The 18,269-nt window shown below is 46.4% G+C and overlaps 1 protein-coding gene across 3 annotated transcripts in view; it reads left to right on the top strand.

The window, feature by feature from the left end:
* Positions 1-16,270, top strand: part of GALNT16 (polypeptide N-acetylgalactosaminyltransferase 16) — an 81,019-nt gene extending 64,749 nt beyond the window's left edge. For 2 of the 3 annotated variants that reach the window (XM_052782360.1, XM_052782358.1), the window contains 5 exons: positions 99-191; positions 2,336-2,419; positions 3,453-3,594; positions 4,981-5,097; positions 12,392-16,270. In XM_052782360.1, coding sequence (XP_052638320.1) covers positions 99-191; positions 2,336-2,419; positions 3,453-3,594; positions 4,981-5,097; positions 12,392-12,529 — 574 coding nt within the window. In that variant the 3' untranslated portion in view covers positions 12,530-16,270. The remainder of the gene's footprint in view (positions 1-98; positions 192-2,335; positions 2,420-3,452; positions 3,595-4,980; positions 5,098-12,391) is intronic. The other variant, XM_052782359.1, reaches the window with a different exon arrangement.
* Positions 16,271-18,269: the final 1,999 nt, after the last annotated feature.

The following is an 18,269-nucleotide window of genomic DNA, read 5'->3' as shown; positions in this document are numbered from 1 at the left end:
TGGCAGACAGGCCTTGGGTCTGCCCACCCAGTGCCTGCTCGCTGGGAGGGCAGATTCTCCAGCAGCGCTCAGCAAAGCATCTCCTCATACCCATGCAGGAATACCAAGCGCACAGCAGAGGTGTGGATGGATGAATACAAGCAGTACTACTATGAGGCCCGGCCATCTGCCATTGGGAAGTCATTTGGAAGGTAAGCTGCCCCCAAACCTCAGTAGGAGGGCTCTTGTAAGCCCCTTGCTAGCAAGAAATGGTTTTTGGATCTTCTTTGGAGCTAAGTGTGGGAAACAGAGATGCTTTGAATGACTGGCTTGCCAGGGAGGTTGCAGTTCGAGTGTCTGGCTAACAAGGTTTGCTTCTAGTTCACTTTATTTTTCCTGCAGTAGCCCTGCATAAATCAGAAGGCCAAAGGGATCTGTAATGAAATTAAAAGGCCAGACATTTTAAGTGGATAGATAAGAATATTTTCTAACACAGCATGCAGCTGCTCTGGCAATGTGAGCTATGCAGTTACTAGAGCTTGATCCAAAATTCCTGTGTGAATGCAGAGCCCTGGGGCAAGCACGGCTAGCTGGCCCATGGGGCAGGTTGTACTCAGAGCACTCCCCTCTGTCCTGATGAGTGAATGCGTGGTTTGCCTGGTTTGTAGGGCAGGAGAGAGCATGGCCAATGGTGAGACATCTCATTTAGAAACACAATCTGGTTGTGACTCATCTCCAGCACCTGCTGATCCCACTTCTGTGCAGAATTATGCTCCTTACAGCACCTTTGCTAAAGCTGTCTCCAGGCCACATGGGATTCGCTGTTATGGACTCAAGCATTCTTTGTGACCCAGAAATCAGTGATGGACACCAAAACCTGGGATGAGGGGAGAACTTGCTCTCTGTGCTAACAAACACCTATGACTCCCAAATAAACGTAAAAAATCCCAGGAGTGGTGTGTATCTGTGGGTTATATCTGCCTGTGAACAGGTGACTACTGTATCAGCGTAAGGACTTGGCAAATGTGGTTGTATCTCAAATGTGTAGCTAAGTGCACTGGGTGATGATGCATTTCCTGCTTATTTGATGACAAGCAGGTTTGGTCTGACCCACACACACTTTTTTTGTTGTACATCGTGCTTTATTATCATGATGCATTACATATTTTTGTACAAATAGCTTTGCCTACCTAATTTATCTGTCCTTGAGCTGACTGCAGCAGCTGGACTGGGGCCAAATAGCAAGTAACCTGCTGCTTGTGAAGGAAACCAGACTGCTGCATATTGGACATGGATATATTGTTCATGTGTTTTAGGGCCAAAACCTGCAGTTCTTGTTCACACAGACTCCCTAGCGGGTTTACTGGCAGCATTGGCTGAGTAAGAGCTGGAGATTTGATTTCACGCAATTTCTTGACCTGTAATAACAGCCCTGTGAACCTGTATTAAATCTAGATTTTAGAATGCAAATGCCTCTAACACCGTCACTGTCAACTGGGCCTAAAATGGACCCTCCTTCCCCACTTTTTTGATGTGAATATAGGATCTAAGTACATTCTCCTGAGGTATGGGCAGTACAGTGGCTTCTGTGGGCTGAGGATGGCAAGGAGCATGGGTACTGTTGAAAGTCCTTCCCAACACACAAATGTAGTGTTATAACTTGAAGAGGAGAGTCCCTAGTGTCGCTGCTCAGTAGGACTGCTTGAGGGAAGTCCTCTTCTTCAGCCAGCTAAAGCCAAGCAAATCAGCAGTGGGAGGACTCCTGCAGCAGACATTTACTGAGGTGTTGAGTTAATTTCCCCTTATACTCCTCCCCTTTCCCAAAACTGCTTAAGAGCAAATAATTATGTTCTTTAGGTCTGAAACCCAACCTGAGCCTAGAGCTGCTGCCATGAGCTAGTCATGTGCTCTAGGACACACAGATTAACCATTTGTATTTGCCTGAGCACGAACACTTTCTAGGCCTTTTCAGGAGCTGATCGTTGTGCAAGTTTCATGGTATGCCTCTCCAGGGGCACCCAGAGGCAGAAATGCTTTCCTGGTCCTACAGTAGTTTTACTGCAACGTATTATTTAACACTGTAAGACCTGGGCCCTGCCATCGTTCTGAGCCAAATGAAGTGCAAGAATTGCTCTCTGAAGGTGTTTATGTCTTCCTTTTCTATTTCCTGCCACTTGCCTCTCTCCTCCTTTTCACCTCAGGTCACTGCTAGTGCTCTGAACCCAGCAACAACTACGTGGGAGAATGAGTAATGGGAAAAAGTCGTATAGTCTCCCTCAAACCTCCTGGCCAATCTTCATTGTTCCCCTCCCTCCTGTTCACTACCTTATCCTCAACAACCTGCCTGTGTTTCCAGTGTTGCAGAGCGAGTGGAGCAGCGACGCAAACTGAACTGTAAATCCTTCCAGTGGTATCTGGAGAACGTCTACCCCGAGCTCAAGTGAGTCAGTTCTCCACTTGTAGAAATCTCTGAAGGATCTGGGAGGTGGGTTACAATGAGAAGCTGAGCCTTGGTGGCAGCGGGCAAAAGAGAGACTTATGCTTGGAAAAGGTTTTTTTCTGTTCTTTTTGGTGAGAAACTTCCTGTGATCTCCTGGCTTGTATCATCACAGCAACTCTGCAAAAGGTTTGTTGCTCCTGCCTCTGGGAGTCCTGCTCTGCCCCACACAGCTGTCCCTCAGAGATGTGCAACAGTGGTGTTTGCAGAGGTGCGGGGTGTAGACAAGTGCCAGAGCACTAAATCCCTCCCAGTTATAGCTTGGTCTCTGCCTGTTAGTTGCTCTGACTGGAGGTAGTTGAGCCAAGTAGAGCTGGACAGCCTCAGTGCAGAGGTGCGGGTGGTTCAGAGAAAGCCCTGGTGAATGCCAGAACCAGCTGTGCCTGAGGCTTCCCCTGCCCCAGGTCAGGATGCAGTAGTGTTGTGTCATTGCTTTGCTGGGAGGTAGTCTGGGTAGAGCTGTGTTAGTAACAGGCTAGCTAACACACCCTGGCAACACATCTTTACATTTCAGTCAAGCAAAGTCTGTAGCTAACAAGGGTCAAGGCTAAAACATCCAGCTGTAGTCTGGCCTTGATGGATCTTTCCTGTATTGCTACCAACGAGACAGAGAATATGTGCTAGCACTGGGGGGAAGCACTGGAAAAGGGGGAGGCAGAAGCAGGATAAATCAGTGTGGATATGGCTTTTTCCTGGCAATGGCCTCTCTCAGAAGAGACATCACAATAAACTGCTTGGGGTATACCTAAAGGTTCTGTTATGCCTTCTGAAACAAGAGGGTACCAACCCTCTGACCAAGTTCTCCCTTGACTTTTGCCTCCTCCAGACATTTCCAGTGGATAGCATGATATTGTTCATTTTCTGTCAAATAAAGGGGACTGTGTTCAGTCAGGGGCTAGTTATGCCCTTGTAAATGTGAAAGTGCTTTGGACATTTCTGTGTATGAAGTGCCATGCAACTGTCATTTTGCTTCAAGGATTCCTGAAAAGGAGTTGATTCCAGGAATAATTAAACAAGGAGGAAACTGCCTAGAGTCTCGGGCACAGGATACCACAGGGAACACATTGGCTGGCATGGGAAACTGTAAAGGGACAGTGAACAATCCACCTGTCACTCAGGTAAGGCAGGCTTCAGTTTGGTGCTTTGCTCTTGCTTCTGCCCTTTTTAATACCTGAGAATGAAAAGGCATCTCTGGCCTTGGTGGGTTTGTACAGAGGTAACTGAAGGAAGAATTTGGGTCTGTTAATGATTTTAATAGTAAGCAGAAAAAGAAACTGTGCCCATCTCTCAGAGCTCTGTTGGCTCAACAGACCCAGCAGTCGGGCATAGTTAGGAAGGTTTTCATCACTCAAAGGCAACAGGCAGCGCATGAATGCTCAGGGGTGTGACTAGTCTGTGCAGTAGGTGTGCAACCAGGGTTTGAGTCATGTAGCTGTTCCCACTAGACCGTTGCTTGGGTGTGCTCTGCTTCATCATCCAACCCATGAGAATCGGTCCTGGGGTGTGCTTGGCTAGTACCGTGGCATGTGGGTAAGAGATTTTCCCAGGATCAGAAACATTCCTTGGTCTGCCAGTTCAGCTGTAGCTGCAGATGGCTTGAATTGTGCTGTTGTACACATGCGTTTCAGTATAAAGCCCAAGTAGAGTTTAAATAGCCAAGACCCCAGCTGCAGTAATTTGGTGCAGCTCTCCTAACTGCACTAGAGCTGTGCTGGTTTATACCAGCTGGAGATTTGCACTCAGCCTCTTCTTTCGGCGACTGAAAGCAGCAGGGAAGCAGCTTGAGAAAGTTAAGGGTCACAGTAGGATATTTTATGCCAGAAAATACATATTCACATCTGTTAACTGTTGGAAACTAGTTTATAGCCAGCGTTCAACATGCCATTTAATCTGACTCATTGTTCTGTGTCATTACCATTTGAAATCTCTGAAACTTATTGTATTTTGCATTTCTTCCTTGGGGAAAGTATAATAATAATAATAGTTGATTGGGTTGGGTATCCATCTAGTGAGAGGAGGAAAAAATGAAGTGGCTTGTGCTTTATGTGTGCTGGTGATATATGTTAGCCCATGGATATGCTTGCATGTGTTCTGCTTCGCTTCAAAATCTATAGGTCCCAGATACCTGTTACAGAACACATCTGCTATGTAAAATATTCAGAAGCAGTTGCCCATCATGTAAATCAGGGCTCAGGGTACTCCCTGCTTTGTAGGCCTGAATCTGTAAAGCTGCAGAGCAAGTTGCTGCATGGGATCCAAGGTTAATCAGACAGCTCAGATGGTCAGGGGAGTCGGCTGCAGGCTTTGAAATAGTCATGATGCACCAAGGCTGAGCATAAACTTCTGATCAGGTGAAGATTGCTGCCATAGTCTTCCCAGGGAGCCTTTGGTAAGAGCTGAACAAAGGATACAGGTTTTTGAAATATCTGCTAGAAAAAACTGTTTCTCCCTCATCTGATCACCATTATGATCCTAATGGAACCTTTCTTTTTCTTATGCTGAAGGAGTGGGTGTTCAGTGACCCTTTAATTAGACAGCAAGACAAGTGTCTTTCCATTACCTCCTTCTCTACTGGCTCTCAAATCACACTGGAAGCCTGCAATCAAAAAGACGGCAGACAGGTAGGTAACTGTGCACCTGTTTTTAATCCCTTCATTGCCACATACCATGCCACATGCCAACACATACCAGTGTTCCTACATCAGTGCAGCCTGCAGGGGCAAACCTAGTACTATCAAGGTGTATAAAAGTCCCTTCCATCTTCTGCATCTCCCTCTCTGGTGTGTTTCATAAGCTCTGCTGTATGAGATTGCCTGCGACCAAAGCGGGGAGCACAGACCACACTAGTGTGTGGGTGTCTGCTCTGCCTGGGCCCTTGGCAGCGTGGTTAGCTCCAGCTCAGTAGCACCCCGACCTCGCTCCTTGGATACATCTATGTTCAGCTAGATTTGTGCACGGGTGAAGCGCAGCATCAGAGAGGGGTAGATAAGCAGCAAATGCTTTGAGATACCCAAGGGAAGGGTGGTGTGTGTGTTTACTTATTTAGAAGTGAGAGAACTGTGTTCTTTGTGCTGTCTTTGGACATGTGAACAGACCTTTAAAACTGAGTGCATGCAACTCATCTGAGAAATATTGACTGACATAAAGCACCATATGTTCCACCCAAACTGCTCCCTGAGGAAAAATACACAGCAGCAGTGTTCCCAACAAAATGCAGCTCTGTGACTTTTATGCTGTTTCCAAGATATGCATCTCTGATCTGTCAGGACACGTAAGTCATTTTGCCTTACAGCATGAGGTAAGAGATGGCCTCTGCGATGGCCAGGGTGCCCTCACAGAGATGTGATGTGCCTTTTTGTCAGAACTGGGCAAAACACAACAGGTGACAACGCAGCGCTGACAGAGTGGACTGGGCTTGTTTCATCCCTAGTTCCTGTGCTTCCCTCTACACCAAGAGAGAACAAACTTTCTATCATCTAAGGCTATGCTGACTCTGTGTTTTCTGACACATCTGTTGTTTTAATAGCCCAAAGGTAGGAGATGGCTCAGCTTGCTACCAGTCCTCAGCAGCATCCTCTTTTGTCCATACTTTTTAATGCTATACGGATCTCTGAATTTAGTTCTTCCTGAAAGAAAACACTGAAATCCAGTCTTGCCCATTTATGGAAAGCCTATGTAGACTTTCCTCTGGAAGGCTGGTTAATGCAGAAACGTCTTGAAGAGTTGTCACCTTGAATACCCTGGGAAAACTCTGAGTTCGGATTAGCCTTGCAAGGATATCCCAGGTGGGCTGTGCTTGCCTGCTCCTTTTTCTTGTTGGTAATCACTCACCCCCTTGCTGTGTAACTAGGTCACTTAGCTTCCCTTTAGGTGCCTTGCAGCATTTTCCTCCCTGGCAGCAGAGAGGACTCTAGCAGCTGCCAAAATCAGCTGTCTTTCCCCGCCTCCCCTGCCATGGAAGGACAAGGGTCCCCTGAAGGGGGGTGGAGTCCAAGCCCTATTAGCCAGAAGAGAGATTAATCCATACAAACATGAGCAGGCTTATTCTACTGCTGGAATAGGATTTATTGAGCCTTGATGTGTTGATTATATACAGGCTCATTATAAAGGACATGCACACACACTTAAGTATGTGAGCTGTTGTTTTCCATTACCGTATGTGAACAAACTGCACTTAAATCAAAGACTTGACCTAGCAGATGATTTAGCCAACTGACTGTAAGCAAGGATTTTGTTTAAGCATTTCAAATAATTAGAGACTGATTTGAATCACAGCTGCCATTCTAAACTACCTCATGGCTGAAGGGATGAGGTGGGAGAAGTGCATTTGAATTTTTAATCTGATTTGGGTTGAAATGCTCTGAAATGTTGGGGTTTTTTTGGAAGTCCCAAACTACCATTTCAGATTTCTACTTATAAAGCCAGTTCTACTTGCAATGCTCAAGTTTGTTGTGTTCTTGGGCAATGTTGTTATGGTCCCTTCCTTCCATAAACACAACAGTAACTGTTGTTAAACTGACATGGGATTTTAATTACCTAGAAGTCAGTCATCTTTGCAAACTATCCCATTCTCTCTCCTCCTGGTATTTGGGAGGTTGAGTTTCAAGGAGACAGCCTCTGCTGTAGAAACTTTAAAGCATGGAATGAAAGAGCAAAGCTGAAGGGAACAAATTCCCTCAGTTTCACTACAACTTGTCTGCCTCCCCATGGGTGCTCACAGCCCAAAGTGGGAGTGCTGGGGCAAGAGCAGTGTTTTCAAACTACGCATGGGTGTAGCCACTCCTCAGTTCAAGTGGGCTTCTTGGAAAGTCAGAGGAACTGAGTGGGATTGGAGGAAGGGGAGTTGAGCTACTTCAGAGGTGGTGGTGACAAGCAAGAGCCCCAAGCGGGTGGTCTGAGTGGAAGGGGGTGAGCCTGGGCAATGTGCATCACACATGCAATATCCTAAGAGGAGAAGGCGGCATGATGAAAGCCCAGCTTTGAACATATCTGGTGTCACTGTCATCAGAGGTCTGTGGTAGAAGACGTTTGGACTTTTCTGGATCTAGATTTCATGTCTATGTCTGAGTGATGCAAAAGCAAGATTTCTGACAAAAGATGGGGCACGTGATGGCTTCATTTTTTAGTGTCACCAGAGCAGGTTGGTTACATCCTTATGACAGCACCATACAGCTCCTAAAGTTGCTTTCTGCTTTCAAACATACTGAACCTGTGCCCATGCTACACAGCTGTTATGCATTAAGCGTGTCCACAGGGCAGATAATTTTGTTGTTATTTTTGAGTGCTAACAACAGTCCCATCTAACATATATGTAATACTCTAATGGAGGCTTTACAGTATTACGAACAGTGTCTAGAGTATTACCTCAAAATAAGTCTAGAACTTTGCGAGTAGGAAGATACAAGACAGTAGTCAAAATTTAGATGGTTTTTGATTCTGTCAGACTACTCTCCCTTGGGTTGAAAGGAACCAGGAACAAAATCTATTTGGCACCATGATCCCATTGATCATTCAACAGCAACAGCTGGCACTGCTAGCAGAAGACCAGCCAAGAGCTATTCTGCATAATCAGAACTAGATTTCAAACCAGATGGATGTTATCCATAATGTTATTTGGAGAATAGCATTTTTTAGTTGAATGCACAATAAATTATTGCTTTTAGCTTTGGTTTTGTCTCTGATGGTGGGAGTGGCACTTTAATTTGTATTATAGTGAGGACAAATAGAAGACAAAGTGAGAGTTAGACACTAAAACAAGAGAATGAAAATGAGAAACATTGGCACAGTATTTCCCAACAGAACAAGAAGCATGCTGAGAAATCCTATTAAACAGCCATATTTCATTAAAATGTGCTGAAGGAATGTGACCCCAGCCTGAAAATGAGGACACCAAGCTTTCTTGTGAGATAAACAGTATTTGAAGTCCTGTGTGCCTTTGGATGTGATTGGGAAATTTTTCCCACCTTGCTTCTCGGTGTATCGTATTACCTGAAGTGCAGACAAATGCAACTTTATATAGACTATCAGAAAAGAGAAGTGAAAACCTGTCTGTTCTGGAAGCACCTGACTCAGCATCTTCATGATAATAAGTAGGTAAAACAATACTGGCAGTATGCCATAGCTTGAAAGTAATTTTCAGGAGACAAGTTTCTCTCAGCTGTGATTCTTAGTTTTAAAAATTTACGTGCTCAAAGGGAGACTTGCTGGATGCTGGTGTGAGCTTTTCCATCACACTCTGTCTGTTCATATATTTAAAATTAGTGTTTGTCATCTTCAACACCAGCTTCAGCCTGCCCATGGCTCTGCAAATACATTCAATTACAACTTGCAGCATCCTTGGCTATTCCAGTTATCAGCTCTCCATACATTTCTGTCTGAAACATCTCAGTCCTAATCAACAAAATCTGCTCTTTATGGCTGTGTTTCCTGAGCTTGGCCAACTCCACTACGTTTTCAGGGTTATAAGGCTATTCTTAAGATCTTGAGAGAAACTCTGGACTGATTGGATTGCTGGGGTTTAAAAGAAAACTTTTGATTACCCTGAAAAATTACACTACTGTAAACACCTTCAGCTCTTGTATATATTGTGTAGAAGAGGACTGGCTATTTCTGACTTTTCTCTTAGTAATTGCACATGGAGCACTTCTATCCAGCCACCTCAAAGTACTTTGCAATGATAGATAATAAAGATGGAGAGAGCGCTTTACAAAAAAGTGGGGAAATTTTTGGTTGATATTGGGGAAGAAGATCAAGATGCAGTATTTCAAAGAAAATATGGATTCTTTTTTTTTCCATCTCCATTCCAAACCTGTTGTGACCAGTAAACTGTGTTATCTCCATCTGCACAAGAGAGGGAGACCAAGGAGGATCTTCAAGCCAAAATTTTTCAGATTGTGCCATGCTTATATCTTCCAAAAGCTTTCCTTCCAAGTACAGGTCAGTCACAATGTCTGGGTGCAGGAGAGGAGAGGAGAGGACTCCCTGTAATGTTTGGCTGTGTATGCAGGAGGTCTCTGCTCTGTTCGTTTGTTTTTCCTGAAGATGGGCATCATCACTGTCATTTAAAAATTAGCTATCCAGGCTCCCTTTGTAGTCTGTGGAGAAAGCTGGGCCCTCCCAAAAGGTGTTTGTACCTTGGACCCCTCCCTAAGTATGTCACCAGGTGACTAGTTTAGACTAAGTTGCCCAGCTCTGAGGTGGCTGACGGTAGGAGATGAGCATCCTATCTCCTGTTTCCACCCATTCCTACTGCCCACCCTCCTCAAGGGTCTGAGATACGATGTGTCCCTGCAGGGCTAGGCTGTCCTTGGTAATCCTGTGGTCTGGCAGTCAGGCAGGGGGGTCTTGTGAAATGTTCAGGTGAAGTCAGAGGAGTTGCTCTGGTATCTCATGGAAGGCAGCAAAGCACAGTTTCTGACCAGAAAGTGTAGAATCCAGCATTCTGAAAATACCACTTCCACGTGAGATGAGGAGCCCTACTTTGGCTTTTACTGTCAGTATGCTTTATAATAGCTTCGTACATGGCACCTCTCTGGAGCCCGGATGAGGCTTATATTCAACGCTCTGTCACCTTCTCAGTGTTCTTCCTCCCCCTTCCCCATCCTTGCCCCACTTTCTTTTGAACATAGAGATCTGGGATGACTTGAAACACTGGGCTTTCCAGTGATGTAATTTACTGAGAAGCTGATTGATTTGGTGGAGTTAGCAGCAGAAAATGTGCTCTGGTGAGTGTTTGCTGGTGTCCTGCTGTGTCTGTTGCTGTAGACTGTCCCTACAGCCATCACAGTGGGTATCTGCTCGGCATGGAGAGATGACACAGCAGGTCACTGATCTGGAGGAATAACATGAGCAAGTCTCCCAGTCGTGCTAGTTTTCTCTTGAACAGGTAGGGGGGAGAAGAAAACCAGTGTCTCTTGGTAATTGTCCTGCATCTCAAATGTCATAATAACATACTCCTTTACAGCAGGGCCTCTGGTGAGCTATGGGGTGTATGGGAGAGATGGCTGGGAGGCATTCTCTAGCACACGCACAGGGGAAGGTGAAGGAGGAGGCTGGGAATTCACAAGTACAGAGAGGCAGGGGGAGGGTGGAGGGCAAGGAGGAGTTTCCCTTTGCACAGTAGGTGTGCTTTGGGGAAGGTCAAGAGGCTCCTCACTGAGGTGTCTGTGACCCTGGGAAACAGTGATGGGGAGGCTGTTGGGCAGAGATTGCACCAGCTAGGCGCAGCGTGCTGCTTTCCACGGAGGAAGACCTCCTGCTTTCCATGCCATCATTACAGTTTCTGCCTTATGGTATTAACTCTTCCTCAGCTCTTTGTAGGGAGACTTCTGCCAGATGAGACCCAGATGGCTCTGGGACCTGTGTAGGCAGTGGGTTGCAGCAGCTGGTGAGGGCATTGCAACGGACAGACTGCATTGTATCTTCCTCTCCATCATCACTACATTCCTCTGCCCCTTTGCCTATTAAAACCAGCTTCTTCCTGCTGCACAAACAGCTCTCCTTCAGTCGTGTCCTATCAGACAGGATTAGCAATGCTGGCAAAGTGATCCTGCCTCTGGTATGAATATGTGATACAGGAGCAACAGATTACTCTGGGCTTTGCAACTGCCCTGCCCTCCAAGAAACATAACCAGGACACAGATTTGGAGGAGAGCTGCCAGCAATATGTGAAGATAACTGGATGTCTTAAACCACACAGCATGTGGCAATCTGTTTGCTGTGTTACCCAAGAATAAAAATGTTGGTAGGTTTTGACATTGTCTGGATATTGCAGGAATTTTTTTTATTCCTTTTGCATATCATTTCTTTTTCTTCATTAGTCTCATGGGTTAGCCAGAACATCCTCATAATATTCCTAACCTGTTTACTGACTGAGCACCCAGACCCTAATTCTAACTGGGTCATCTGTGTGACTGCAAAGAGTGATGGGAAAGTGCCTGGAGCACTCAATCCAATAACCTGCTGACCTCAGCTGTGCCCCACTGCAGGGAAATGGCACAGCCTCACCTGGGAGATCCCAAGCCCACAAACTCATTTCTACTTTTTTTCTCTTTGCTGTCAGCCACAATGGTCCCAGTTCTCTCCAGCGGGGATAGAAGGTACAGTCCTTTCCCAGCAGAATTTGCAGTTCAGGGTTAGGACCTATGTTTTGTTTCCTGGAAAGCAGCACAACCAAAGTGGACCTTCAGGAAAGGGTTGCATGTGGGACCTTGTGGATATGCTCTGAGGGGAGCAGACCCAGAGGACAGCACTGCAGAAAGCAGAGCAGTATGTACCGAGCAGCTGTCAAACGGACACGTATAAACTGAAATGTTGGCAGGGCAGATAAGATTATGAAGAAGAGCCAGCTGAGAAGGGTGCAGAGCTATGAAGAGCTTTCAATGTAGTGCTGATAAAAATCTTGAATTTGATGAGAGGAGAGATGAGGGGACATGGAAGAGAGATAGATACGATCTAGTCAAGCAGCAAGAAGCATGATTTTTGCTTTCTGTGGATGGATTGCTTTCCATGCTGGGAGAGCTTTCAATGCTTTGCTTTCTATGGATTGGAAAGAAACCGTAGAGGGATTTCAGGTTTTGACAGGTATCTGGGTGCCTACAGATGCAGAACAAAGAATGGTAGGGAAATTGTGAATATAATATGCTTTTGAAAATGCCACTACTTGCTGATTTTTGTGTTGTTTGCCTTCTAGATGCTTCTGAACATCTAGCCCTATAATTCAGCTAAACCCAAACTCCAGGTATCATTAATACAGGAAACCAGTGCTTTGGAGATGCTGCCCATACCCAGATTTTCAGTCTCCCCAGCTGTTGGGGCTTACTTGAGGTTTATGCTCAACCTTTCTCCTTCAGCTTGGAGGCACAGTTCCACGATGAAATGGAAGTAACAGCATGTTTCTTCTCTGTCTTCTCACAGAAGTGGAAGATGAAAGGCAGTTTCATTCAACACTTTGTCAGCGGTCTCTGCCTGGAAAACCAGAATGGGAGAGTGGTCACCAACCCTTGCCAAGCAGGTGTACCTGGCCAACAGTGGGAGCTGCTACAAGCAACGTGATGGTAGCACAGAGATCTCCTTGTTTCTTTGTGCATGAGACTTTGGGAACAGAGGGGGATCGGGAAAGGAGGAATGGTTTTGTATGTCTGACCCTAAATGTTTTCATTGTGCCCATCAGCAAGCCACCATTTCAGCTGAGCACTTGCTGGTTTTGAGCTTTTCAGAGAAGCTGGGGGTGAGAGAGGGATGAGGAGAGTTGTTGAAACCTTCCCATCTGTTGTCTTAAGTTCTCCTTTGTAGCTGATGTCCGTGCATAGCTGCAACCAGAGAGGGGGAGGACCCAGCCCAATACTTGGAGTGACCAGAACTGCCTTGCAGCTCTCCCCATCCATTCCTTTCTCTGCATCCAGAGTCCATGACCTTCAGTCCAACGGCTTAGACAATGCTTGTACAAACATTGGTAGCTCTTTGGTTTCCCTGGCTTTTCGCTCTAACATCATGCATCATTTATGTATGTGTGTCTCTCAGTGAGGACTGGCCAGAAAAAGATTCATCATGATGAGTGGAGGGGCTGGGAAGGAACTAGCAGACCCTGGGGGCAGGTTTGTAACCTCTTCGTAGTGGGCCTGTTCCTTCCTCTGCCCACAGTAGCTGCCCTACAGCCAAGTGGGCTGAGGTTGGCACAATGCTGACGAGACAGCTAGAAAAGGGACAATCTGTTTTAACTGCATAACCAGGGATTGTTTTGCAGACTATTCCCTGTTGAATTCTTGCTTCCAGTTTTTTACGGGTGGAAGGCCAGCCCTGCCTCCATGAGTGATCCAAGCCTACAGACAGCCTGGCTGGACCTGTGTTCAGGGTACCACACTCCTGTGGAGCTGGTCAGAGATGGGTGCCGACACTTTGGGATGCCAGGGAAGCTGGGACCCTTCTCTGGCTGCTCTTCCTGGTGCTACCAGATGCTGCCCACTGCACCCCACACCAGAGGTGATGCACAGAGCTGTGCTCTGACAGTGCCACTGCACTTGGCTCAGGCCTGTGGCAGGAGCCCACCCAGTTCCCCGCCGCAAGAGGTAGAAGGGGACAGTCCCTAGGTCATCGCAGGCTTCCTGGTGCTGGCTGGGCAGGAGCACAGCCCTCTGGCTGGCTCGCTGGCTCTGCATGGCCCTTGTGAACACAGCCTGGCATGACAAGCCACCCAATCCCTCTGTCTAGTTGCTTTCCCCCTTTCTCTTAGAAAGGGGAGGTGAAAAGGCTTGGGACTGCTGCACTTGCGATGCCCAGCTCTCCTCCCAGTGGGCACCTTGGAGAGGCTAGCTGGTGAAGCTGAAACTGTCCCCTGCACAAATGCTGCCACAGTACAGGCCTGCCCTGAGAGATATCTCCTTTGTGTTATGGAAATACCAAAGACAACTGGTGTCTCCAGCTAGCATCCCAGTCCTGCTCCCAGTTACCAGTTAGCTGTAGCTGAGTGTGGGTTTTCAAACCTGTCAGGGGAAGCTTACCTATTCAAATAAAAAAAAAAAAAAATCCCCACAAGCTTACCTTTTCCTACTAGATCTGTTAAATTTTCCTCTTGGAGCTAGGTTTTGTAAACCAACCCTCCTCTCCAAGAGCCTGGCAGGGGAACCAGATGGTGGGGCCACCTTCAGTAGGCAATTGCTTGTCTGGATCCTTTCTGATCTGGTGTAGAAGAAACAGGATGGTCATTTGGATTCTGAACAGCTGGCTGCTTTTGATTACATTTGTATCCCTTTTCAATTCTTTCTCCTAGCTTGGTATTAGCCCAAACAGTTGACAAAAGAACAGGTACTGTTCTTCATATGTTGCATGTGCTCAGAAGTCCTTGTGTGAGAACTGGATGATTTGTTTTCTCTTCTCGGTTCTTTTATTTAAAACATTAAACCAATCATGTGGCAGGAGCTCTTTTCCCATTTCCCCCTTCACTTTGACATCAGCTTACCAGCTCGACACTGATGAACCAGATGAATGACCTGCCCGCACTGTGAAAACTCAGGAGGCAGTTCCCTTTAGTCCCAAGCTTACAGCATGGTGCAGCCGCTCTTCTGTGTGGGAATGGGAACACTGACTCTGTAGATACTTCTCTTCCCCTATATATATAGACATGCTTTGGGCCTGAACCAGTGAAGCCAGGAAAGAGCAGAGGAGGAAAGAAAATAGCCTAGGAACAGAAAGAAGGCAGGGCAGACAGACCCATGGCAGGGGCAGAGAGATGCCCTGATACTAACAATTGCTTTTTTAAACAAGAATGTGCAGGAGATGCTACTTCCAGAACAGCATCATTAGGCATTAGGAGACAGGAACAATCAAGTTCTCACATACCTGGCTTGAAACAAGTTGATGCAAAGACAGACAAAAGGCCATTGATCAGGTACTGTACATAAACTCTGTATACAGTGAAGTGCTAAAGGATTACGCATTTTCATCAAAATGCATCCTAAGTGGACCATCTGAGCTTCCCCCATTTCACTCTCCAGCAGCTTAAGGGTTGCAGCTAACAGCACGTTCACTCCTCCACCAGGTACTGCTTCCTTCCTCCTTGCTCCCACTGTGTCTGTGCAGCTTTCTTGCAGTTCCTTCTTCATAACTGTACTGGGACTAGGACCCAGCTCCTCTACAAACAATTCTCCTGACTGCTGCAGACTGCAGAAGCTCTGCTTATATACAGTCTCCAAGCTCTGGGCCAGCCCTGGTTCAAAGGGCTTTTGCCAGGACGCTGGCTGCTGCCCTCGACTTTCTGCTCGGCTCCAGCGTTGGAGGTTACTGACTGCTCTCGCAGCAGAGGTACCTTGACTAGCTGTGTTGATTTGTGCCTCTCCTCCTACTGCTCACCACCTGGCAGAGTGTGAACTGGCATCCATTTGGGGCTGTGAGCTGGGGCAGCTGGAGACTGGGCACTCTCCTTCTGCAGGTGTCCCGGCCTGGGGGAGAAAAGGGAAAAGGTGGGCCTATGCTAGATGTCAATAACTTTAATTGCCCCTAGAGTTAGGGGCTACCAGAGCCCTAACCCTGCCTGGTTTTGGACATGTTCTCCTGAGGTCACCTCCCCACTGCTTACTCGGCTGTCAGCTAAAGCACTGCTCACAGGACCTTCCTGTAGGCCCAGTGCAGACCTCCCCCCACATCACCTTCTGTGGAAGCCATTGGTTTCCAGTGCGTTTTAGCAGTTGCTGAAAAGGAGGTGCATTACAAAAGGCTGCTTTCAAGTGTGGGCAAACTAAACTTTTCCTCAGAATAAACAAAGTCTTGTCCAAACTCATTATTAGCATACATTCCATCTCCCTTGCACTGAAGGGAAGGAGGAACGATGTTGTCTGTGCTTTTTTCCCCAAGGTCCACATGATGCCGTGTTTTGGAACAGGACTCTGGTGGGGTTTTTGAAAGCATACTGATTGAGCCCTCAAATTTGGCCCAGTGATGGGTTTCTTTAACGGTCAGAACAAGCAGCTGCTCACCCTTGTTTTCCTGTTTACTTTAAACAGCCCCTTAGACTGTCAAGACAGAGCATTTGCATTGGTAATACCTTTTAAGAAAGCTATTATTGTATCAGATCATCCAATGTAATTTTGTGTGCTGTGAACCAGTGGGGGTTTATTTGAGAGGAGCTGAAACTACTGTTGTACAGAAATCAATTTCAAAAGGTTTATTTTCCCCACTCACTTGTAAGTTGCACTTTGCCAGATGTAATTTATGTGGAGCCCAGATTTGTTTTCCCTTTTCTTGAAGAAAGCATGTGCCAGAATCTGTTTAATGCCTGGAATAAAACCCACTTTGAAACAAGTGTTTCAGCCTGTTCTTATTCCCCCTTAACTTCCCATCAGAAAAGAGCCTCCATCCTTTCTTGCCTGGTCCCTGCCTCTGTCTCTCACTGGGTTTGTCCCTCCAGACATACATACCCCAGTTCTTTGCATGGGTTCCTGGGTTGCTTTTAGAGAGATACTGCAGGAGCTGGCAGAGATTTCTAGGATACAATGGCATATCAGTTGTAAAACGACTGAAGAAGCCCTCCTCAGCTGGCTAGGCAGGAAAGTATCCTTTCTGGCAGAAGTTAAGAGCAGTTAATGGACTGGCTTTTACATGCTGAAAGAAATAGCTGGGAGTGGGGGGAATTAATTCTTCCTGTTACTCCCTCCTTGATCTTTTCCTCAGGCGATCAGCCTGCCTATTCCTTACTAAGCCTCCCAAAGGTCTTTCTTCTGCCTCTAGCTTGAGGGTAGGGAAGCATCACCACCCACAGACGCCTCCTAGCATGTGCATTGCTGAGCCTCAAATACTCTGACTCCCCAAGTAGGCTGATGAGATTTCCTAATTGCACCTGTCGTGGTTTCAGCCCAGCCGGTAACAAAGGACCACGCAGCCGCTCGCTCACTCCTCCCGCCCCCCTCCGGTGGGATAGGGAGGAGAGAAAAGAAAAAAAAAACTGGAACCTCGAGGGCTGAGATAAGGGCAGTTTACTGGGACAACACAAAAAAAAGGTTACAACAACAACAACGGTACTAATGAAAGAATATACAAAAAGAGTGATGCACAGTGCAACTGCTCACCACCCGGAACCCGACGCTCCGCCACCGAAAGTCAAGAGCCCTCCCCCCGGCCCGCTCCCCATTTATATACTGAGCATGATGTCACATGGTATGGAATAGCTCCTTGGCTAGTTCAGGTCGGCTGCCCCGGCTATGCCCCCCCCACCTCCCAGGTTCCTGTAAAAATTAACTCTATCCCAGCTGAACCCAGGACAGCACCTTATAAAAAGAAAAAAAAAAAAAGCCCAGCCAGCAATGTCAATTTGTAAGCTTTGAGTTTAAAATCAGGGCTTAACTGCCTGCTAGTTTACCTGCAGAAGCTTTCTCAAATTAGGATCAGCTAGGTCTGCCTCTACAGAAAGCAGCTGTGCTGGAGCCTCTGTCTAGGGAAGAGGAGTGAAGGTGTGCTGGAAGTTAGCTGGTGTGGGGGGAACCAGTGCTTCTCCGTGCTGCCTGGTAATGTATCTGGTGTTTGAGTGCTGTGGGAACTTGACAAAAAGGAAGAGTTGAGGCTTTCTCTCTTGGTGCTGCTTCTGTAGCAGAACATCGGTTGGGCTGTGTGCCTGGCATCCTGCCATGCATGCCCTGAGTGATGACTGTCAAAGTGCCCTAGAAACCAGGAGATTCTCAGGCTGTAATGATGGCTGGGAAGACTTTAATTAGTCCTGTCTAGGAAAATGAATTATTGACCTTCTGAAGAGCCAAATTGGGGGTCTGGGGAGGAAGGAGAAATGAGTGAAGGATGGGATCCCCTCAGAGGAGGATAGGATCAGACATGCAGTGATCTGGCACATCAATGAGGTAGAGAAGAGTTTGGAGTAGAAACAGTTGCATCAAAGAGGGCTAGAACCAAGTGTGGGGAAAATTATAGGGGAGTCATTTCCGTACAGGAGATTAAAAACATAGAAGTACTGCATCCACAGTGATCACACAGTTGGGTCAAATTTGGTAAATGCTTTGTCTCAAAGGACAAATCAAGTGTTGTTTGGATTTGTTGTGGGGTTTGTTGTTTTTTTTTTTTAATACTCAAATAGTTCATTTTAGCACTCGCAAAGCAGATTATAGTGAAATAATGATGGGAAATAGTGGCTTCTGCTTGACATATTGATGAAACTTGTGCCTTACAAATCTGAGTCATTAAAATAAATCCAGCTTCATCTGTACTGCATAGTGCAAAAAAAAAAGAATGAGAAAAAAGATAACAAAATAATCCACTTGGGACAAAACTGTGTTTTAATGTGATTTTGGTGGAAAAC

This window comes from Harpia harpyja, chromosome 3, assembly GCF_026419915.1.
Source record: "Harpia harpyja isolate bHarHar1 chromosome 3, bHarHar1 primary haplotype, whole genome shotgun sequence".
NCBI lineage: Eukaryota > Metazoa > Chordata > Aves > Accipitriformes > Accipitridae > Harpia > Harpia harpyja.
Note: the sequence above shows the minus strand (reverse complement) of the source record. Positions and strands in the feature narration are given on the sequence as shown.